At 41.5% G+C, this 25,231-nt stretch overlaps 1 protein-coding gene across 4 annotated transcripts in view; it reads left to right on the forward strand.

The window, feature by feature from the left end:
- The window catches only part of Camkmt (calmodulin-lysine N-methyltransferase), a 376,955-nt gene that overhangs the window by 335,278 nt on the left and 16,446 nt on the right, over positions 1-25,231 (forward strand). For 3 of the 4 annotated variants that reach the window (XM_005390948.2, XM_005390947.2, XM_005390950.2), the window contains 2 exons: positions 9,398-9,472; positions 18,220-18,283. In XM_005390948.2, the coding sequence (XP_005391005.1) occupies positions 9,398-9,472; positions 18,220-18,283 (139 nt within the window). The remainder of the gene's footprint in view (positions 1-9,397; positions 9,473-18,219; positions 18,284-25,231) is intronic. The other variant, XM_005390949.2, reaches the window with a different exon arrangement.

Here is a 25,231-nt window from a genome sequence, read left to right on the forward strand (position 1 = left end):
TAAAAAAAAAAAAAAAAGAAGCTCTGGGCTTGAAGTCTAAGCACCTTGTGCTGTAACAGACGGAAGATTCTGATACATGCTCAGGGTTGAAAACTGCTGACCCAGGGGGAGTAGAAGAGGTGCGTCCAACTGCACACAGGTGAGGGGTGTCTCCCTAATGGGAAGAATGACCCTACTGCCTTTTAGATAAGAGGAAAGGCGAGAACAATGAAGGGGAAAAGATGATATCAGAACACGGGCTTCAGTCGGTTCCCCTGCTGAGAGTGAAGACCTGGGATGTTTTGGGAGTTCAAAACATTCGTGTGTCCTCCAGCCTCCAAACCCTTGCCTCGTGAGGAACATCTAAGGTGTCCTTCCCCTTCTCCTCCCATCCAAATCCTGCCTGTGAGGTCACAAGCAGTTGGACCTTCCCCAACACGTCCAGTCCTCAGTGCTCAGGCTCACGTCAGAACCTTTTGTCCCCCTGTAATCCTTTTGTTTTGAGTGTGTTGTCTTCCAGATAGGTCTGTATGCTCCTTTCCAATTATAAAAGCACGTCCTCCTTGTGTTGCTGTTCGTACCCTCCAGTGAGATTTTGACGACACTCCATAGGTGACTCCCAAGTTAGGAAGTCGGCAGATTGGCATGCCTTCTCTTTCATTGCAGTTCTAGATTTCGATGGTGTACTTCTTCCCAAGTGTCTGAAACACTTTACTATAGAGGCTTCTACCATCTGGCAATTTAAAACTCCGCAAAGGATCAGGAAAAATGGAGAGACAAGTGGCAAATAGGCAGTCATTTGAAAGAGCAGCAGCAACTCACCAGTTTAGGTAAACACTGTAAATGACTTAAATGGGCCCTCTGTTAAGGGTGAGCTCTGACAACGCAGATGTGGACAAGTGAGATGAAAGAAACTGTGGGAAAGGCTCCCGGAATCCTCTGAAAAGAAGAATGCCTATAATGTCCATGTGGGGAAAACTGTTGCCTCCCTACTGCTGGTAAGAGAGCTCATTTTTTAAAACTCTAGGTTGTTTGCATTTAGCAGGTACGGTCCAGAATTGTTATCAGGGCCTGAGGATGTAGCTCAGTGGTAGAGGGCCTGGTCAGCATAAGTGAGGCCCTGGCTTCTGTCCACTTCATCATAAAAAGAACTGCATCAGGTCACTACTTTTGCAAATACATGAGGAACTGCTTTTTTAGTAGTGTAGTTTCAAGCCATGACTCACTGATCTGCCAGCAGATGTCTGCAAATATAAAGGCAAACAAAGAAATATTATCCACTGGGAATGTGTGAAGAAAAGTGTAAATCTCTATAGGGAAAGTTCTCTGTGATCACCACAATGAAATACAAATTAGGTTGAGCCTAGTTGGCATTAGGTGTTATTATAAACTTAGACTTTCTGTTTGAGACATTGTTTTAGTGTGAGTTTTACATCACAAAATAGAAATCCTATGGGAAATGGACTTGGTTTTGTGCTCCAGGTTGAAACCCTAAACTCAAAGTCAGAATGAAAAGACGTGATACATTAGTGCAAGAGTAAGGGAGGAGAAACTGCTGTTTATCAAGCACCTACCTATAGTACACTTTCATAATGTAATGCTTTCATATACTGTATCTGATTCAATGCTTAATCGACCCTACAGTGCAATCATTATTTTCTGTTTTACAGATGAGAGCACTGATACTTAGAACATCTCTCAGTCTTGCTGGCTTCTAAGTGGTGGTCTTTTTTTTCTGTTTTCTTTTCTTTAAATTTTATTTTAAAGAGAAAAAACAACCAAAAACAAACACAAAGTCAAAAACAAAAAAAAAAAACCCAAAACAGTAAAAACAATACAGAATTCCGAAACAAGAGGATAGGAAATTAACAATAGTTGTTATATACATATTGTTATCTTCAAAGTAGTTGCTCAGATCACGAGACACAGGCATGCAAGACCGATAAAACAATTAAGCATTAACTGTTCCTAGTGAGAGCAATCTAGCTGCAAAACCTGTACATTCTTTCTACCAGTGAAATATACTGGATGTGGCATGCCTGTAGCTATCAAGATTTTTCTAGAACAGGGGGAATTCAATACAGATGATTACTTTTGCAATATCTCTTTAAAATTATAACAAAATTCAAACAGAAGTAAAATTTTGATATTGTAATGAAATAAAATGGAAACAACATAAATTTTACTTCGGTGTCAGTATATTTACAACTAACATATTGACACAATTTGGATTCTTGGTAGAACTGTCCTCTATATGTCTTTACACATGAGTATTATGCCATAAGTTGTTAAACTTACGTTGGTCTGGGGTCTAGTTATACCAGAGTATGTACACTGATTTTTTTCAGAAAGTTTTTTTTTTATAAACAATGTTTTGTGGTAACTGGACGTTCAATAACATTACAAGCTTTGGATCTGAAATTTGTGTATAGCTTGAAACCATCAGCACAGTGGAGAGTAGCATATCCATCACCGCTTCAAAATTCTCTCATGCTGTGTTTTGACCCCTAATTCTGTTCCTTTAAATTTCCCCCGTCCCCAGGAACCCACTGGTTTTCTTTCTCTCACTAAAACTAGTTTCTATTTTCTAGCATTTTAAATAGAGGGAATAATCTAGTGCATGCTGTTTTAGTTGGTCTTCTCAGGAAAGTTATTTTGCAGTGCATGTATGTTGTTCCTTGTATCCATGGTTCTGTACCTTTCACTCCTGACTTGCATCCCATTGTATTGGAATTTGTTTGTTCTTTCGCTTGTTGATGGACTTTCTGATTGCTGCCAGGTTTGGGCTATTACAAATAAAGCTATTATGAACATTTCTGCACAAGTGTAGATATACTTTCTTTAGGATTACTACCTAGGAGTGAAATAGATAAATTATATTGAGGCATGTATTTAACTTTTTAAGGAACACGCCAAACTTTTCAGAACTGACTGTGCTATTTTATATTCCCATCATAATACTGGAAAATTTCATTTTCTCCACATCATTGCCAACTCTCAATATGATCAACCTTTTGAATTTTAGCCATTCTAACAAGTGTCTTTTAAATTACAGTCATTTCTGTAAAGAAAGGATTCTCATTGGAGTTTAATTCAAATTTCTCTAATGTCTAATGATGTTGGATATATTTTTATGTGTTGACTTGAGATTCATATATCTTTAGTAGAGTGTCTGTTAAAATTTTTGACCATTTTTCAAAAATTGGATTGCTTGTTTTTTATTATTGACATACTCTGAAAGTTCTTTATATGCACTGAATATAAGCTCTTTAGAAAACATGTGTTCTGCAAACCTTCCCCGGCCTGTAGCTTATCTTCTCATCCCTTCATAGTGTCTCTCACAGTGCACACATTTTTAATTTTAATGACGTTCACTTTACCAGTTTGTTCTTTTATGGATGATGCGTCTTGTGTGTGTCTAAGAAATTTTTGTTTGACACAAAGTCACAAAGATTATCTCCTACATTTTCGTCTGTAAGTTTTATAAATGTTAGGTTTTACCTATAGGATTATGATCCATTTTGAGTTCATTTTTGCATATGACTTGAAATGTAGATTGAAGTTATTTTTTAAAAATATAGATAGCCAGCTTTTAAGACATCATTTTATTCCTTGCCTATTTGGATTGTCTACATTGACTTAGGTCTTACTCAATTTCTCTTAAGTCGAAATAATCTCTAAGTGTTTTATATGTTTATGCTTTTATAAAACATTTATGCTATTATAAGTGGCATAAAGTTGGTGATTCCAATTTCCAGTTATTTTCACTTGCATAAAGAAATACAGCTGATTTATCTATTGATCTTGTATCCCACAAGCCTGCTAAACTCTCATTAATTCTCAAGCTGTTTTGCATATCCCATTGCATATTCCACACAGATGATTGTGTTGCCTGCTAATAAGTATAATTTTACTCATCCTTGAAAAATCTGAATGCTTTTTTATTTCTCATCTTAGGGAATGCCTGGAATCTCCAGTGCGATACTGAATAGTGAGAAGAAACATCCCTTTCTTGTTGCTACTGTTAGGAAGGAAGTGTTTAATCTCTCACCATTAAATGTGATGTTAACTGCAGATTTTTTATAGATAAACTTTCAGGTTGAAAAAGTTTCCTTCTAGTCTTAGATACTGAAAGTACTTTTTTAAAATAGAGAATAGATGTGGTGGACTTTTTCACATGCATTTTCTGTACTGTTTGGGATCATCATATGCTGTTTCTTTTTCTTTTTCTTTTTTTGAGACAGGGTCTCACTGTGTACTAGTTCAGGCTGGCCTTGAACTCGCTATGTAGCCTATGTAGCCCAGGCTGCCCTCAAACTCTTACCAACACTCCTGCCTTATCCCCCCAAGTGCTGGGATTACAGGCATGCGCCACCACATCCGGTATATGCTATTTCTTTAGTGTGTTAATACTGGATGATATAGATCAATTTTGAAATGTTAAATCAATTTTTTATCATCTTAGGAACAACCTCACTTGATCATAATAAATTGATATACATATGTATGTATGTGGGCTGGGGATATAGCTCAGTAGCACAGCACCTGCCTGGCAAGTGCAAGGTCCTGAGTTCGATTCCTGTTACCAAAAAAAGAAAAATAAAAGAAGAATTACATGTGTATGTGTGTATGTGTGCGTTTATATGTATATATATGTTTTACGGATAACTGTGTATGTATGTATATGCACACACATATATACTGTATATTCCTCAATATCTGTAGAATTTTTAGTGCTACCACCTCTTCTATTTATCATATTGGTGATTTATATCTTCTTCAATGTTTTCCTGCCCAGTGTAACTAGAGATTTATCAATTTTATTTATCTCAAAGAACCAGTGTTTGGCTTCATTGATTTTTATTATTTTTCCTGTTTTCTGTGTCATTCATTTCTATGATACCCATTATGATTTCCTTCTGCTTATGGTGAGTTTAATTTATTCATCTTTTTCTTATTTATTTAGCTAGAAATTGATTTCATTAACTTGATCTTTTTTAATATAGGCAGTTAGTGTTATTAATTTTCTTCTAAATTCCTTGTGGTATTCCATATATTTTGACGTCTTTATTCAGTTGAAAATACTTTTCAGATCATGTTTTGATTTCTTCTTTGGATCCTAAACTATTTACAAATATATTATTACATTTTCCAAATATTTGAAGGGTTTTTTAGAGAACATTAATTTCTAATTTATTATTGGTTTCTAATTTAATTACATGGTGGTCAATGAATATATTTTATATGACTTAGATCCTTTTTAATTTATTGGCCCAGAATAGGTATATCTAGGTAAATACTCTATCTGAATAGAATATACATTTGGCCCCTGTTGACTGTTGTATAAATATCAATTAAGACAAGTTGGTTGATAATGTTCTTAGAGTTATTTATAGCTTTCTTATTTTCTGTCTGTTTGGTTAATCGATTACTGAGAGAGCAGTACTGAAATCACTGGCTATAATTGTACTGTCTATGTTTCCTTGTAGTTCTATCCATTTGGGCTTCGTATTCAGAGCTCTATCATTCAGTGTGCAAACATTTAGAAATGTATCTGCCTTTGGAATTGTCCCCTTAACATTATAAAGCAATCTTCTTTACTGCTCGTAATATTTTGCTCTGAAATCTACTATGTCTGAGGTTAATATATCTACTCCGGTTTTCTTTTGACTAATGTTTGTATTTTTTCTTTTCATACTGTACGTTTAACCCATTTGTGTCTTTATATTTAAAGTGCATTTGTCATAAGCCACATATACTTGGGCCTAGTTTTTCTATTCCATGTGCTGTTCTCTGCCTTTTAAGTGGGGTGTTTAGACCATTTTCATGTAGTACAATTACTCATGTGGTTAAATTTGGATCTGTTATCTTGCTATTTATTTTCTATTTGTCCTACCTATTGTTTTCATATTTTTTTGCACTATATTGGATTAAATGATTTATTTTATTATTCTATTTTGTTGCTTTTGTTGGTTTATTAACTGTAGCAGTAATTGCTTAGATTTTATAGTATACGTTTTTAACTTACTATAATCTATCCTCAGATGACATATTACTTCATGATACTATAAATATCTTATAGTATTATATTTATGCTATTGTTGTCTTACATTTTATTTATGCACATGTTATAGACTCCACAATATTAGTTTATCCAGTTAATTATATCTGAAAGAGGTTTAGTATATGTGCTGCTGAAGCAAGCACTTGAAGAGGTTTAAATAATAAGAAAAATATTACATAAATACCTGTATAGTTGCTAGTGCTTATTCTCATCATTCCTTTGTGTAGATCCATATTTCCATCTGGTGTCATTTTTCTTCTGCCTGAGGGACTTCCTTTAGCATTTCTTGTAGTGCAGATCTGCTTATAATTAATTCTTTCAGCTGTTTTCTATGTCCACAAACATCTATTCCATTTTCTGTGGAACATACTTGTCTCTGACCATATAATTCTAGGCAGGCATGTTGGTTTTTATTCCTTTCAGTGTCCCATGATGCCGCGCCACTGCCCTCTGACAGGAGATGTGCTTGATCCTTCTCTTTCTACGTAACACCTCTTTTCCCGCTGTGAGTTTTCGTATTTTCTCTTTAATGCTGCTTTGGGGCAGTTTAATTGCTATGTGCCTTCTAATTTTCTTCATGTTTCTTGTGCTTGGGATTTCTTGAAATTTCTTAACAGATGAATTAACAGTTTTCATGAAGTTAGGAAAGTTTTTAGACATTATTTCTTCTGACATTTTCCCTGTCTTCTCTTCTGACTTTTGAGAACTCCAGCCGCACATATCATAATGACCACTTAAAGTTGTCCCACAGCTCACCTACCAATGTTCTTTTTCATTTTTTCTCTATATAGCTCTCATTTTGAATCTTCAGATTCTCTTATCTTTTCTTCTCTTTCTTTGGCGAGGTCTAATCTGCTGTTAATCTAATCCAGGGTATTTTTCCTCTCAGTCATTGCAGTTTTCATCTCCCAAAGTTTGATGCAGGACTTTGAAAACTATCTTCCATGTCTCTACTTGAATTTTAAAGTATATTAATTAACGTTATGATAAATTTAAATATTGATCTTTATATTCTCTGCTAATTCTAACATCTGTGTGATAGATTAAGCACAATTGTTTGATTTGTTTTCTCATTATGAATTTTATTATCTCAATTCTTCGCGTGTCTCGCACATTTGGCTGTATACCAGGAATTTTGAATTTTACCTCCTTGGGATCTGGATGTTTTTATAGTCCTATAAATATTTTTGAGTTTTGTTCTGGGATACTGATAAGTTACTTTGAAATGCGTTCATCTCTGCTAAGCAGAACCAGTGCGGCATTGAGTCTAGTGCTAATTATTTCCCACTACTGAGACAAGACCTTCCTGAAGCATCTTCAAATGCCTGGAAATTGTGAGTTTTTCTAGGCTGGCCGGTGAAAACAAGCACTGCTCCTAGCTCTGTGTGAGCAGTGGCCCAGTCCCGTCCAGTGTGCATGGATAGTCTCTTTCCACACTCCGGCAGTTCGCTCACACACGTGCGCTAACCAGTGCCCTGCAAGTTGTCGTGGCGGGACCGTCCACAGCTGCTGAGGGTGGCCTGTGGGCGGCTTTCTCCTGTTTGCTGCTCTGTCCTGGACACACTGACTGCCTTGATCCCTAGACTCTCAGTTTCAGCCCCCTCTTGGAGAGTCCAGCCGGTTCGCCTCAGCTCCCCGTCTCTGCAATGGCCAGGAAACTCCCAAGGCAGCAGGCTGGCAATGGCAGCGCGCACCTCATTTGCTTCTCCTTTCCCGAGGATCAGCGTCCTTTGCTACTGATGTTCAGTGCCTTGAAAACTATCGCTTTAGATAATCTGCTGAGTTTCTATTTTTGTTTTTGTTTTTGTTTTTGTTCCAAGCAGAAGAGTAAATGAAGTACTTGCTACTCCATCTTTGCTAGAAGCAGAATTTTCCAAAGCATTTTAATTGTCTTCAGATGTAGCTAGCTACACATTCTATTCAGAGAACAACCTTCCTGAATGTGTTGTGTATACCAGGCATGGTAACAGATATATTCACATGCAATTCATTCACATAGCCATTGTGTGCTTTAGGCATTGGCAATGCATCACTGTACAAAATAAATTTTTTAAATGTCTAAACCCTATGGTGCTTATAAGCTCTCAGGACCTGTGAACACTGAGGTACCCACTTTGGGGAAGCCTTCCCTGCTGCTGAGTCTGTCTGCTCACATAACACACGGGCCACAGCACTGGAATTACGGGTGTACATGGCTGTGTGCCTTGCCAGGCTGCCCCTGGGTAGGCTGGGCCTACGGCACAGAAAGAGCCTGATCCCTGGTAAGTAGGTGCTCAGTAAGCATTATTTACACAAGTGAGTGGCCAGCACACACTCAGCCTGTGCAGGTGTTCTTGTGATGACGTGTTTAATCTTTTCTACCTTAAATTCACCAGCGCTGGTGTATATTAATGTACACAGAAAGAACTTTGGAGTTGACTAGACTAACACATTTTTTATATTCAAACACATGACTTTTCATGCAGCAGAGATGTAGAAGAAATAAAGAACCCACCAAAAATAAGCGAATATAACTGGATATGGTAGATGTGATCACTAGGTTTATCGCTAAAGAATCAAAATAGGAAACAGTAATGGAATTTTACTTTAAAAATAGTACTGCAAATCACAGTTTTAATATGGTAGAAAAAACCATTGAGGTACTGTAATATGGTACACTGCTCATCATGGTTATCAATTGAGTGGTGCAGACTACTGGTTGGCTTTATAAACACAACCAGAATTTTCAAATGCATGTTATTCATTATTATTATTAATGTGAAGTTTAAAAACTGATTCTCCTCTGGTGACTAAGTGTCAGGATGGGGGAATTTTAAAGTATGCCTGAGAACACCAAGTGACAAGTGGCTGTTTTCCGTCCCAGCTGGCCAGCTTGCATGTTTCATCAATAAAAAATGTACCTGGTGCTCGCTCCGGCAGCACATACGCTAAAAACGTGCCTGACACGACGTGCAGGTAGACACACACTAAGCTCCATTTTGCTTATTTTATAAATTTATATTCCAGTCAGATAGAAAAGACTTTGATTTCAGTGACCTCAATAATGTTAAGGGTCTAGAATCGTTCCAATGACCGTAGCAAAGATATTTCTCTCTAGCTTGTCTACAAAAAAACTATAAAAAGTAGCAAAAGCTAAACTATTGTATTTAAGTAGAGCTTTCTTCCCTCTCTAGATCTGAAGTCTAAATAAAATATAGAAGACACTTACATCCTAGTTTTCTATTATATCCTTTTGGAAATAATTTGTATATACCTTTTAAATAATTTCAAGTGCCACAAAAATGTTAATAGCTCAAAATCAAAAGTTAAGAAAAAAAGCCTAAGTATAATTTTTAAAATCTTTTTCTCCTCAAGCGTTTTACGATGGGATAATGAGACAGATGTCTCTCAACTGGAAGGACATTTTGACATTGTTATGTGTGCTGACTGGTAAGTACATAAAATATCATAAAACTCCTGGTAGAAAAAAATGGCTTTGCTGGAGTAATTGGGCTGTGCTGCTTTGCTGACGGCTAAGCCGAGTCAACAAATGAAGCACAAAGCCACCTTAACCTCAACAAATTAATATTCATCTCCATGTGACAGTTATAAGGTAGTCTTCTATCACACAGTAACTTCTACCACATTATTTCCCAAAGATTGATTTTGAGAAGCATTTCCATTTTCTGGAATTGCCTCTGTTTCATGCTTGACGTATCAGTAAATGGACGACTTAGGCAAATTGCAAATAATTATGGCTCGGAGTGGAATAGTCTGGAGAAAAAGGAGTTTATCAACACAAACAGCTCAATTAGCTTACTTCTTAGGAGAGATCTGACTATTGATATAAGAGGATATATGTGTGTGTACATGTAAATATCCTCTCCAACAAATAAACATATCTGTGGAATAGCTTTGGGGAAATAGCCTGTCTTAAAATGTGTATGTGCTATCTAATATTTTCAGTGTATTCAATTATAATATTTAATTATACATAAGACAAAAGTGTAAAATTACATTTATTCTTATGCAAATAATAACATTCAAATCTGTGTCAGGTGTCTGCTTTTTTAAAATAATTTACATTAGACATTCTCTTTTAGCCCAGTCTACTTCTTTATTAATGAAAGCCTAATCCTAAGTTATAGGATAAATATGCATCAGACCCTAATAATTGTTTCAACTATTCTTATGCATTTTTTGTGATTTGAGTAATTGTTTCAACATATGGAAACTGTGGATAATTTACAAGTTTTATCGTGTTAACAGTAAAATCTTATTTGTGGCTTCATCATGATAATTATTATGTCACTGTAGATTTAAAAATACAAGTTTAGGTTCTGATGAAGTTTGAATATATTAATAGTCCCAGTCATAAGATACAGAATCCAGAGAAGACTTGTTCATAGAGGAGAGTAGAATGACATTTTTAGGAAGTAGGGTTTTTTTTTTTTTAGTTTTATTATTATTATTAGAACTTTTAATAGATCACTTTGCTACAAAAGTCAACAGGATTAGGTTTGCTTTAGTTTTTCTCTTTTGAAAAATACTTCTCAAGGAATAATACACATTTTATTGTATTTTAGCTGAGATTTTCTAGTTTTTCATGGCTCTTTTAGTTTTTTGCATGCCTCTTAATCTCTTTGCATCCAAAAATGGGAGCAACCTAGATTTCTACCTCATCACTGATAATATGCCTCAATTTCACACCCTTCATCTCATCAAAAATAAGGAGCTAAAGCTTCACCATATGATTTTAGCAAGTAATTTAGTAAATGCCTTTCCCCACCAAATATGAGAAAGGATCTTCCAGGTTTCATTGCACAGATGAAGATAATGCTGGCAGGATTAGATCAGATTAAGCAAGGAAGTCAGATCAGAGAGCAGCAGCAAGAAGGAAGGGGCAGCGCCTTCTAGAAGGTTTAGCTGAGGGTCACGCCCCGATGGGCTGTGATGATGTGAGGAAAGGCAGGTCTGGCCAGGAGATTTACAGCTGAATTTGCCCTTCACACACATATCAGAACAGCCTGGCTCTGTCGTACGTGCTCTTGTGGACACTCACACCATGTCATCCTATTTGTAGCAGAGAGACAAGCAGAGGAAGTAAGATTTAAGCTCTTCTCTGATTAATGTTCTCAGGTTAAAAATAGCCACACAACATGTTGGAAAAATAGTCTCTTTTCCCTAGCTGACAGCAGGGTCACATACTCAGTTTAAGGTTTGCATTACAAATACATAACATGATGCACTATTGTACATGTACACACATACACATATGGTAGCTGTGTGAGAATGTATGGATCCAAATGAACTAAATATACCAAGCTTCATTTTATAAATGGCTTTTCTATGCATGCATTGTGGTTAAGTTTTTTTTTTTCTCCTGGTGTTATAAGTGCCAGAATGTCAGCCTGTTTGTAATTTCCCATTTGTAAATATGAAACATTAAGCTGCTCTCACTGTGATGCTGATATTATTTTGGAGAGAAATGCTTTGATAATGGTCTCTCTTCATATTCTGAGAGATTGGTGAGCTGCATAGGAACTTAGAAAGTACAGTGATGTTTATCAAGGAAGCACAGGATTCCAAGACTCCTTTATGTCCTGTAGATTTGGTGTTTCTCAGTAGGGGTTACTGTATATTGCCTGGATCCTACTTCTAGCGGCAGGCAGGCCATTTTGGAAAGTCACAGAACAGAGAAGGAAAGCTCCATTTAGATGCTACTTTCAAGATGAAACCTGAAATACTCAGTGCTAGAAAGAGGTACCACACACAAATAGACCACAGTAAGTCTCACACTGTCCTGTAGTCATTGTCAGTCAGTGACATCTGGATTAGGCTCGGGAATATGCAGCAAGAGTCAGAGTTCAAATATTAGGTACATGGATTAAATTCGTACTGAAGCATTTCCAGCAAGGGTAGCCTTGTCTGATTCCCTGAATAGCTAACCAGTGGTACTGCTTGATCCCATTTACATGAAAACAAGCTTTATTCACAAACCTGTTCCAAACCCACATTGTGGTTCAAGTAAAATGCACATGATTACAACAAGTGGTGATATGTTTATGTTCTTAAATCATTCATATATTCACATATTTACATTCAAACATTCATAAACTTGTGGGCAGTAGGGGAAATAACTTATTTCCTAGAAGAGACAGTCTCTTCACTTTCAAATTTAGTAGTTCAGCTAGATTATAAAATGAAGAGGCAAACTGTGAAAGCTAGTCATTATTGCACCATTCAGCATTTTTGACAATGAAAAATAGTTTCATGGTTCAATAGTTCCTAAATAACTTGTAAGATGTCAACTTTGAAATAAACAGAGGGAAAAAATCAAGGTACAGTCACACCTGCAAAAGGACGCTGTTGACAAACATCAAAATATTAGAATATTTAACTGCAGGTGTGGGGGAAAAACCTGTCTATTAAGTTCCTCGGTTGGCTTCTTTAATGTTGAGTTTAATATAAGGATTCCTTTCTGCTGGAATGTGGTCCAGGCTGGTCCTTGCTGCATTTAGAATAGGGAGTGATTATTAATTTTTAAACTGCCTTTCCAGACTCCTATTCAATCATAATATAATCTAAGGGTCTAGAAGTTAGATTTTTTAAAACCAGTGAACACTTTTATTCAGTGTTGGACAGCTCTCCAGCTTGTTGTAGCTCTGCAAAAATAGAAATGATTCGTATGTTTGAATCCTCATAAAATCCTCTGTATGTTAGAAGGCATTCTGCAGTGCCACCCCACAGCCTGATCACCCATGAGGCGGGGTGTGAGGGACCATCAGCACGTGTGTGTGGCCACAGCCTGAGACTTTGGGAAGAAGCAGGAAAAGGGACATGGACCTGTCCACCCTACCTTGCTTGCTCTTTCAGTATCTTTGCACTGCCTGCATACTGTGGGCTGTTTCTTTCTTCCATCCTTTTTACTTTCTCCTAGATGATGAAAAAAGTTTAGTGTTTAAGTGGAAATACCATTGGTTCTAGAAGTTCTTTGTCTTCCAGAGGCTGCAATCATGGATAATTCTAAATCATAACTCCCAGCTCCTTACATCTGAAAAGATCTTTAGCCCAGATGTAGACAGCCCTTTCACCTCACAACTGGAGGGCTCCATCGCTGAGAAAACGTATGAATTTCCCAGGATCTTCCAACTAAAGGGGTAGAGCCAAGGGAGAGTGAAGTATGACATCACTCTGAGCTTCCCAAAAACTCAGTTAATATTGAAAGAAGCTCCTCCCTCTGCTTAAAGTTAAATCTAAAGCAGTGAGTTTAACTTAGCACATTTCACCAGGAATATTATGTGGGGGTTTTCCTTTCTGCAGATATGCACAGAGAGAAATGTCTCCTTATGCTCTGCACTAATAAATTTCCCTATGAGAGTAATTACAGATGCTCTGTGCTCTGCATACAATTCTGATTCTAAGGGAGGTGATGAAAATGGCCCAACACCTTTCCCTTGTCAGAAAACCTGTGATTCAGATCCATGGAACAAAGCGAGCATTTCTGCCACAGCAGTGACAGAGAGGGGCGTGTGTGTGTGTATGTGTGTGCATGTTAATGGGCACACTGGACTGTCAGCATATTTTGATCAGTAACTGAAGGGAGAGTTGAAATGGTATCTCCGTCCCCATCACTGACCCACTCAGCCTTTTTAAATAGATCCACTTAAGCTACTGCTGTTCTCTGAGCCATTAGGACTTATTTAAGGGGTGAATTTTCAGGAGATTATATATCACTCCCACTAAAACACACTGAAATTGCTCACATGACGTACCCCACAAAGCGTTATAAATTCTGTATCAGCGCTAAGTAGAAAAGTGAGCTTGCCTAGAATAAAGATCTATTAGAGAACTACTTTGATTTGGACGAATGGAATCGGTGCTGTTGCCTTTGCACTGAGCTTGGAATGTGTGTCGTGTGTGAAGCTGCACTTTCCAGTTCGCTGTGATGTTAACCTCTTTGTCACCATCACCTCCATTCAGGAGAAAGAGTGCTTTCCAGGGCGTGCTTTAAGCCTGGCTGGTAAGGTGCTGCTCGTCTTTTTCTAACAATCTGACTAGCTCTTAGGATGCGCAGATGTGAAAAGAGTGGTCCTTTGCTTAGCTCCTCTGCTTAGCTTCTGCGTATCCCAACCTGCCAGGTATCTTATAGGCTCGAATAATTGACAAAAGATATTTCCTTACGGTGAGAAATTTTTGTGGCACTAGGGGTTGAACGCTAGACCTTCACATGGAGCTTTTGAGGTAGGGTCCCCTAAGTTGCTAAGTTGCCCAGGCTGGGCTCAAATTTGTGATCCTCTTGCCTCAGCCTCCCAGAGTGCTAGGGTCACAGGCATGCATCAGTACATCTGGCTCAGTAATAGTCTTCTTTAAAAAAAGATGAAAAGTTTTAATTATTAAAACTAAAGATATTATTACCTCACTAAAAAATAACATATAGTGTCCCAAAGAGCAAACTTTTGAAAAGACTTAGTTACCCTTTAATTCCTTCCTCATCAGTCCTGAAGGGCATTAATCCCTGCTTTATGTGATGCAGCAACAAATTGTTAAGCATTTGCACTAAACATATTCTGTACTCTGAGAAATAAGGATGTAATTTTATCAAAGATGAGAAAATGTTCCTGGGTTGTGATTGCTGGGACGACGTGGGACAAGGTCCCCTCCCTGCTGCACGCGGTGTCTAGCTCCTCTGAAGGGTCCTCTTCGCACTGCATGGACACTTCTTCCACAAAAGAGCCTGCACGGCCATGTGCTGGCCAAGAAGTCCAAGCGCTGACTTCTTGGGCACTTCTCATAAACTGCTGTCCTCCTCATTCTCAAAGGAGAGACTTGTCAAAGCAGCAGAGAACCTGCCTGCTGCAACACCCTACCCAAACGCTGATTCACGCCCGGCGACACCGCTACAGGTGTGTCCGGCCTGTCTGAGGCTCATTGCAGTGCCCAGCCTCTATAAGCACCCTCCATTTCTGGGCTCTGACGAGCTGTCGTCTGTGGGCGGGTGGACATTAGCTTAGCATGGCCTGCATGAGCGCTGCTGCACCCAGACTTGGGAACTGTACGGGGAAGCTCTTGAGGAAGGGCCCTGAATATTCATACGTACCCTGATGTCTAAACCAATGCCATAGATGATCAACAGTATTTGTGAACTAATGTATGTGATTAATTTGATGCCCAGAATAGCCACATAGGTAGGCTTTTCTTGACAAGGATACCGAGGCCTTATGTGAAATGACTTGGCCAGGGTCACACAGCAGAAAGGTCAGCGCCAGAGCTCTCATAACCCTGAGCCACGCTTCCCCCATCTGAAGTGTGGTTCCACATAGTGGCTTCCTCTGAGGGAAGACAGCAGCCCTCCTGGCAGCAGCGTCCTCACTGTTAGCCACAGCAGGATGAGGCTGGGCCTGGAGCAGGTAGCGCTTATCATGCTGTCTGAGGAGGAGGGAGGCCAGATGAGAAGGGATGGACCTAGTGCAAGCAGAATGGAGTCGGGGCCTTGCTTAGGCCCCTCAGGAGCTGGCTCATGCGCAGACTTGCTGGGGGTTCCAGTTACAGGACAAGGGGCCCACCCACTGTAAGAGAGAAATCCAAGATGTGAATGGAAGGGTTTTTTCACATTCCATTCCAGAAAATATTTGGACATAAGTTCTGAGTTAAGATGCCTTTTGAAAAATGTCTCTGCTATCTGTGGTTTTTAAAAGATGTCTGCGTCAATTTTGACGCAGTAGAACAGTCCTCTTTATCTTTGCTTTGCAAACGCACAACTTAGAAGCAATGGGTCAGAAGCTGAAGGCTTGTGTCTTCCACTCCTCAGGCCATTTCTCTTTATCCTACTCCCTCCTCCCCAGCACTGGGGCTCTTCCTTGGCAGGAAGTCAGTCTTCTAGATTACGGTGGCCCTGCCAAATGCAGGGCCTGCATTGTTGAGTCTTCCAGAAGGGAGGAACTCTGTATCTCCCTGCCAAATGTTGTGAAAGAGGCAAAGAAACACGAGATGCTCCTTGCTTTGGAGACGTTGAGAGCCTGGGCAGGAGGGCACCTGTGGAACACAGGAAGCTGGGAGGGGAACCTCAGATGCTCTACTTGCAGTACTGAGCCCAGTAATGAAGAGGTCACTACGGATGCAGACACCCAGGGAGTGGCTCTCTAGCCAACCCTGCCTAACTCCAGCACTCTGATGATCCATTCTCTCACTTAACGCACCCTTGCCCCTCTTCCATGCACTGCTCCATGCTCAGGAATAAATGAATTGGATGGAGAGGTTGTGTGAAGCTATGGTCCAGAGCACAGACCCGAGGCCACATGGTGTAGGTGTGAATCCCAGCTCTACCAACTACTAGCTGTGTGACTCTGACCCTCTCTCTTTTTTTTTTTTTACTCTGACCCTCTCAATGCTGCAATTTCCTTAGCTATAAAATGTGGACAGAATCAACAACAATAGCAACTACCTGATGGGGACAGAATCAACAACAATAGCAACTATCATGACAACTCTTAGAAAGTAACCAGCACCTAATGTTCCGATTAGAACAGTTCTGATAAAAAGTTGTGTCTTCAGCATCTGTACTTGTCTGTGTGTACCAGTATCTGGCTCACCTCCCTCTTACACTGTAATCTTCATAATGACATGCACAGTGCTCTCTTCTCTCTTAACTCTCTACTGCATTTCAGTGCTACATATACAAATGGAATCCCATGATTTTGGCAGTCAGGCATCCTGGGTGTTCCAGGACTGTTCAGATTTCAAAGATTCAGCTACAAGTTCATGTTATCAGATCATGAATCCCAATGTGGAGTTCAGGAAAAACAAAATGAAACAAAACATAATCCCTCCCCCCCCAGTGGATGTCATTGGTAGATCCCAGCAGCTTTGCTTCCCCTGGGTGGAGCACTTCAGCCATGTTCAGGAGCCTTCGCCTGATGCTGAGAGCCTCATGGGGTGCTCCGCTCTGTGTGCCTTCTGTGCTGGATGCTTTCACCACACTGCAACAGAAGCCTTTCCTTGGCTTCAACAATTCCCCCAGGGGTCTTAGTCCATCTTGTGCTCTTAGAATATACTTAGAATATAAGTTAGAAGTGGCAGAAATGTATCGCTGGCAGTTCTGGAGTCTGAGAATTCCAAGGTCAGGGTGCTTGTAGCCTCAGTGTCTGGTGAGGGGGTGATCTCTCCTTCCAAGTTGGTACCTTGAATGTTGAATCTTCCAGAAGGGAGGAACTCTGTATGCTCACATGGCAGAAGGCAGAGGGGTAAAAAGTGACCAAATTTCCCACCTCCATACACTGTTGCATCAGGGACAAAGTTTCTGACACATGATTTGGGCAAGGCAGGGACACGTTCAAACCATCGCACTAGACATGGCTAAGTTAACCAACTTGCCACCTACTGCCAAGAAAACCAAACTCAAGTCTGGGGCCTGCAAGTTCAGATAGAGAAAACTGTTCCAAGCTTCCAGGATAAGTCCTGGTCAAGACAGGCTCAGACTGACCCAGCAAAGGGTGACAGCAACAGCAGAAATAGCTGGGGATGTAGCTCAATGGCTCAATGCCTGCCTTGCAAGCATGAGGCTGAGTTCGATTCCCAGTACCAAAAAAAAAAACGTAGAAATAGTCAAAAGACCAGAGGAGAAAAATGAAAACTCACGGAGAACTGGAAAAGGATAACATAGAGGTCAAAAGATCTCCATGATACCATGGTCGCTGGGACAGACTGGCTCAACTGTTTTGGGTTGTTCACTCCTAGGTTACTGGTGGAATATGAGCTTCACACTGTCCCTCGTCACCAACAGCCATTACCCCCCAATATCTGTTCTCTGGTTTGAGTGCCGCTTCCCTGCACCCTGGGTGAGCAGAGGGCCCAGGCCTATGGGAGACTAGGCTCAAACAAGGGGAGGTGCCCAGTGCTTCACTTCCTTCAGATGATACTCACAACCAGTAGTTTAGAAACTGTCCTTGAACCTTAATTAATACATGGCCCGGTTCCACGTGAATCCTGGTGGATGGCCTGTGGTCAGATAACACTGACCACAATATCTTCTTCTTAAAAATTTTATCCTCCAGTGAGACACTTGAATGGAAGGAAACACTTCTCTTTTTTAGTGTTGTGTAAATATATGCAATTAATCTTGCATTTATCACCATTATTAGTATCCTTAGATTTGAAACCCCACGTTAATCTGGCGTCTGCTCTCTTCCCAATGTCAGCCTGTTTCTGGACCAGTACAGAGCCAGCCTCGTTGATGCAATAAAGCGATTACTCCGGCCCACGGTGAGTATGTTTCTATTTTCTCCTGAACACTGGCTATAGAATAATTAGTCTGTGCGCCGAGATGGGGAGAGTAATGGAATGGCGGGATTAATGTCATGTAATACTTTAATACTTATTATGTCCAACTTCAATTGGGTCTTCTGATCTATCAGACTCTTTCCTAATCATAACTAGGAAACTTCTTACCCTTGGTCCTCTGATAAGGAACACAGTGGGTAGTAAAATAAATGAAACTGCTTCAAAGATAGCGTGAGATTATTTTTATCAAAGAATTTCTTGAGTCTTTTCCTTTGATAACCATATCTTCATATTAAAGTGGAAGTATGATATTGAAAGTTTTCTGTTGACTTCTGTCATTTTTAATCCCTTCAATGGTAACCTTTGTCACTGGGTATTTATTCATTGCAAAAGAATACTTTTTGCTTTTTATTTCTGTTTATAGTAACGAAAATGGACTTTCTGATGAATCTGTATATTAAAAGTTCTTTGCTTTCGAGGGAAGCCATTATTTACATATTATAAACATTAGGTCACAATGAAGCTAAGTATGGCATAAAATATTGTGCACATTCTTACATTTATATATCCATTTATGCCTGTGAGTAAATTACAGAGTTTGTATCCACTCTTATTTTGCTAGGCTGTTCTATTATGCTAGGAGGTCCTGCAGACTAAACGGAGAGTTAATATACATCTATTTAAAGCAAGAGAACGAGTTTAAAGCTCAGGCATTAAAAAAATCTTGTAAGTATGTAAGACTCTTGCTGTGCCTTAGGAATTTAAACTAGGTTAACAATATTAATATAATCTAAAATAAGAACTCACATTTATCTGAGTTGATAGCAACATGTGTATATATTTTCTAAAGTTTTGCTCCTACCGTCTTGTTTTAAAAGAGATTTTAGTCTTCTGACCTCAGTGAGACTTATAGACTAATACCTTTCAATCTCTCCTTTGTATCTTTTTCACATTGAAGGTTCCCAAAGCAATTTGATAATCATCCTTTGCCTTACACTGTGCTTTTTTTATTTTGTTATCTCTATGTAGCTCAGAAACTTTAAATAGGCTCTTGGAGGAGTAACCACAGCTTTGTAAGTGGCAATCAGTTCAATTAAATTGGCCTTCTCAATTCCCCCTGCAAAGTGGTAGGAGGTCTTGAGGCTATGGAAGAGCCTGTTCCAAGCTGCTGCTGGTTGCTGCCACAGCTGAGGTGGCCGCCGAAGTTGAGGGGAGAAGAAGAAATTCTGGGCCTCTCCATTCCCCCACTAGCTTTGGGTGATTCTTGTGAGCCCTCACAAAACCAAGATTTTCAGGAAGGGCAGTGAGATTCTTGAATGCAAAGGCCTCTGTGGAAATGTATCATCCGCAAATACAATGTGTTCAAGGACTCCTGGATCGCACACTGCGCAGACAGTACTTCGCTCATCCGGGACACCCCTGCAAAGCCTGTTTGTGACAAATACTCCATTTTGCAGCAGATTTGCATGATTTACCTAGGATCTATTGTGAATCATTCCTACGATTTACAATAGAAGACTGCCCACGCGAAATGCAGCTTGGACTGGACTCTCTCACAGCTCTGCTGTACCCTCTGTTAAACCCTGAGTCATGCTTCCCACCCCCATCTAAGTGTGGCTGCACACAGCAGCACCCCCTGAGCAGGACAGCAGCCCTCCTGCTGACAGCGATCTCACCTTTGGCCCAGAGGAGGAACACCCAGGCCCTGGAGCAGGTGCTGCCAACTCATGCTGTGTGAGGAACGGGCCAAGTCTGAGGGGCCCTGCATCCACCTGCAGGATTAGAAATGGGACAGCAGGCCCTGTGTAGGCCCCTCATGGAATGCCTGATACCCAAGGCCACCAGGTATCAGAAAGGAAGTCTGAGCTGTGACTGGCACACGGACTTGTTGAAATTACCACCCAGAAGCTCATCCCCGCTAGGAGGTCTGGAGAGGCAAGGCACCTGCGCTCCCCGGGCCTCCACCCAGGTGGACCATACAAGGGTCACGTAGGCTTGGCGGTGAACAGCTGCAGTTCCACGTGCTGTGCTGATGGGCCAAGGGGTTCCCACGGTGAGGGGTAGCCACGGGAAAAACGGCGCAGCTCTCAAGTGTGGCTGTTCTGCTTCCAAAAGGCTTTCCCTGCTGAAGCTGTGATCCAAGACTGAGATCACCTTCGGAATTTTACTACATTACAGTTAGACCCGGTTGTAGTTTTCCCTTCAGCCGAGACAACTCCTCCTGCCTTGGTTTTGTGGCGCAGCTGCTGAAGGTGCCACAGATGGCCAAAAAGGAAGTGACATGTGAGGGGACGGCACTGGTGGAGTCTTGCGGTGCAAGGTACTGCAGATGCCCTGGGTACTCAGAAAAACCACAGTGCGGCCACGTACTTCAAGTTCACAGGGTGACCCCAGTGTCTGAAGCAGAATGTAGTGAGTGAAAAATGCAGGAAAATGTGTATACAAAACCCAAATCTGCTCTTACTAACAACTTAGCCTCGTGTGTGTGTGTGTGTGTGTGTGTGTGTGTGTGTGTGCAGTTGCTGGATTTCTTTTTTAAAAAATCTTTCAAAGAGAATGAACACCATCCGTCTGGCCCCATTTTCCCCTGTGAGGGGAATTCACCATGCTGTTATAGGCGTCTTTCAGCTCTGAGATGCTGCATCTCACTTGCAGGGAGAAAGTACACTTGAGCTCTGGAGGCAGAGAGCCTGGACTCAAATCTGCCTCTGCCACTGACATGATTCATTCTCTGGAAGCCTCTGTTTGTTATCTATAAAATGAGGAGTGAGCAAACCAATCTCTGTAATGCACACAATTGGCCCTGAATATCTACCTAAGCTTAGCTCTTGTTACCTTGCAGAAGAGCTAGAGAATTTCTGACTTTGGTAGATCCAGACTACCAGGGGCCCTTTCTAAGCATTTTCCTTGGAGAAGGGCTAACAGGAGGCTGGGGCTAATTTTTTTACCTGGACTTTGGAAATTTCTGCACATAACTGGGCCTGCATTTATGTCCTGAATACCTACAGCAGACCTGCACTAATCCCAGGAGGGCTGCCTACCCGAATGAAGGGACACTAATTTTTTTTGTAGTTCTGGGGCTCAAACTCAGGGCTTATACGTGCTAGGCAGGTGCTCACCACTGAGCTACAGACCCAGCTCAAAATGACACTTTTTACTGCAGACAACCCTCATCAAGTAGGGGAGAGAGACGACTACAATGACAAGAGCAAAATAATTGCAGCATGAAGGTCACACCGTGGGAAGATATGAATCCTGCCCCTTTGGGGAGTGTGATTGCTTGATTCTAGCTTGAGTAAAACAGCTGGCAGGGGTCGGAAGACCCAGAAGCAGAGAAAGTAGATGGAGAAGGGGGTGCTTCACTGCCTTTCAGTTTGTAAGACAGTCGTAGCTGAGGAGAAGCGGGCAGCCAGAGGCAGCTGAGCCACACAAGTGGGCCCCTGGCTTGGCCCAAGGACAGTGCCACATCCCAAGGCTGAGCAGAGATCCTCAGCCAGCAGGCCCCTGTGCCTAGAGAACCATTGCAGGAATCCCCAAATTCCACTGGGAACGTTCGCGACTGTGCAGAGTGAACCCCGTCCTCACCTTGTTGCTTTAGAAAACACACAAAGACAGTTGGCTCCTGCCCGAGTCCTGCTAGGGCTGTCTGACAAACCCAACAGATGAAAAGAATAGAATCGTATAGAGTAGTTACTTTAAAAGAGTGAGATCTGCAAAGTTTACTCCGTCCAAGGAGCAACGCCCCTGTGCCTCTTTCTCCATCTGGTGAGTGGTTTCTTGTTGCTGATGATTGATAGCATGACTCCCTGTCACTGCTCCTTAAAGCCAGTGACAACAGCAATGTCCAGTATCACAGGACCCAAATGTAACTTAAAATCTGACCGTAGCAGCCTGCAAGTTGAGCTGGAGTCTGGGAATGACAACCAGCAAATGGTATCTACTAATATTCGTCTGAATGGCTTTGGGCCTGGTGGGGAGCCAGACCAGCTACACAGTGTGACTTTCCTGAGGGCCACAAGGAGATGCATGGTGATGCATCGGTGATACCGACAGCTCTCCAGTTTCTTATCACTGCCTGCCAACAGCCAGCAACTCAGAACTATCACTGCAGAATTCATGTAACATTCTTCAGAACCGGGCCCAAGCCAACCACTGAATCTCAGGAGACCTGCTCGCACCCGGGGAGGGCTGTGAATGGAAATCATGACTGTCATTTTAGAAGAACAGTTTCTGTTTACTGACAGCCTTCCTTGTTTAAAAAAAAAAAACAAAACAAAACAAACAACAACAACAAAATAAAACAGCTCACCTCTCTGCCCGTATCGGTAAAGCATTTGGTTTTGCTTATCTCAGGGAAACTGCCTGTGTGATTGGGCCCAGTGTGGTGAGTGAAGCGGTGCTGAAGGACACTTGGGTCCTTGTCTGCCTGCCAGATCAGGGGTGTGGCTAACCATCACCAAGCTGTGTCGCCATGCCTGGGTCACGTGTTTATGGCAAAGAGAACCCCTGTACTTGTTTTTCAGTACTGGAGATTGAACCCAGGGGCCTTCTGCTTGAACTAAATCCCCAAGCCATTGTATTTTTATTTTTTGTTTTGAGACAGGGTCTCACTAAGTTGCTGAGTTACCTTGGCTGTGCTCAAATTTGTAATCCTGCCAGAGTGCTGGCCTTACAGGTGTGCACCACCACACTCGGCTCCTAGATGGTTCTGGGATCCTCAGAGCGGGGCCCAGCCCGAGGTACTTTGCTGAGGCTGGTCCAGGTGTGGGTGCAGCACGTGCAGCACTGTGTCCTCCACAGAGAGAACCGAGACCTGAGGGAGAGTCTGCCCCGAGGAAGTTACAGTCTGGTCATGGAGATATAACAGATACCGCGGCAGAACCACAGCGGGCAGTGCAGAAGACAGCCTGGTGCTGTTTTGTTTGTTTTATGAATGTTTTGAATTGACCCTTTCAATAGAATATGAGAGGCTCAACAGTTTAGACTCAGTCTTCCTACAACACATGCTTGTTGGACGAGAACTGTCTTGGCAGTGTGCTGAGGAATGTAGGCTAGGGAAACCGACGTGAATGAGGAGACTCTCAGAGCATCACAGAGCAGAGTTATGTAGCAGCTACCAGGAACTGCAGTGTAGCACGGTGCCAGGAGAAAGCACAAAGTGATGAAGCGCCTAAGGTTTCCCCAAGAGGCAGCTGTATTCAACTTCCGCCAAGAGTCCTCAGCAGGGCATTCTAAGCCTCAGAGGAAAGGGGCAGTGCTCACGCATGTGTACTATGCAAAGGCGAGGTGTGTTTGGCATCAGAGAAGTTTGCTCCAGCTGAGTGTAAGGTGTCTGTCTGGTTTGGGGTTAGGCTAGGGAGGGACAGGAGATGAATGGAAAGAGCTAGTTTAGGGTACTTTTCGTGAAAGGTTGCGATCACACTGATGAAGAGTCTGGGCTTTGTGGTGTAACAGGAAGCCACTGAAAGGTTGGGAACAGGGGCGTGGTCAGACATGGGCTCTAGAAAGATCCCTCGAGTTGTAACAGAGTCTGGACAGGAGCAAGGGGGAGACTGAAAGTCTCCTCCAGGGTCCAGCATGGATCATCTTCTACCTGGAATCATCCACTTAGGAGCTACCTGCCGACAGAGGAGGAATTACATAGATATGCACTGAGAGACTGATGCAGCAAATGCTTATTGAGTGACTCTCAGGTGCTAGCTACTGTCCAGGAGATGGAGTAAGAAATAACAAAATCTTGCCTGGGAGGAACTCCAGGTCCAGTTAGAGACGCAAGCCAGTAAGCAGTTACCAAAGGTGTGTGAAGGGCAAAGCTGAGGTGTGTAACCCATGGAAGGAAGGGGTAGTGCACCAAATGTGGGGTTTGGAGGCCAGAAGAGGTCAGCAAAGTCATTGCAGGGGCAGAGCATGCAGCAAAGGCAGGGTATCTAATCTGGGTGCTGAGGGATGAGTAAGAGTTCACTAAGGAAACAAGAAACTAGAGGAGAAGCATTCTAATCCAAGGGAGTGTCTGCATAGTTAAAGATGCAAAGATATATGGAAGAATATATCAGGGGCTGCAATTAGTTTGTCTGACTAGGGCCCACGGTGAGCCCAGGAACCATGGGAGATGAGGATGCAGGCACAAGCATAGGTCGGGTCACTTAGAGCTTTGCCTGCAACGCTAAGAAGGTGGAAACGGCAAAACCTTTGGACAAAAAATATTTAGCCAGTACTCCAATTAAAGAGATAAAAGTGGGGACTGGGTGTGTAGCTCAGTGGTCAAACTCATGGTTACCATTCATAAAGCCCTGGGTTCAATACCTGGGATTTAAAATAATAAAGTAAAGCAGCCTCAGTTAACTAGGATATGAAGAACTCAGTGTTTACTGCCCGGGTGTGCTCTCCCTTTTATGCTTCCAGGTAACCCTTGAAGCAATTCGGAGGTACTTTGAGCACGTGGCATTGAAGAATTGTGAAAGATAACACCAGCACTGCTAGGCTTCTAGTTTCACTTTGAAGGCCATGGGCATGGGAGTGCCTGGCCAGCAAGTGCCCAGCTGTGTGTCTGAGAGCAAGCGTGATCCAAAAATGTGGTAAATGTTTACATCTTAAAATTGTAGTACAGTAAAAGACGCATTGCCAAGGCCTTACGTAACCCCCACTTTGAACACACTTATCCCACTGTTCGTGCCATTTTCTGAGCAGTTCTGGAAATTCTCTTTGGTGAGCATTTTTATAAGATCTGTGTTGGTTTGGGGCAGCTTATTTTGCAAGGGGAACAACATAATACAGGACACATACTTTATATGATTATTTATAAGTCACCCAAAGAGCAGTATACAAAAGAGTGCAGGGAATCCGTCCACACACTAAGACCAAGGAATCCAGCTGAGGGCCTGGATCCCACAACACTGTCCTACATGAGTTGAGCTGAATACCCAGAGCTCA

This window comes from Chinchilla lanigera, unplaced genomic scaffold, assembly GCF_000276665.1.
Source record: "Chinchilla lanigera isolate Chin_1 unplaced genomic scaffold, ChiLan1.0 scaffold00040, whole genome shotgun sequence".
Classification (NCBI taxonomy): Eukaryota; Metazoa; Chordata; class Mammalia; order Rodentia; family Chinchillidae; genus Chinchilla; species Chinchilla lanigera.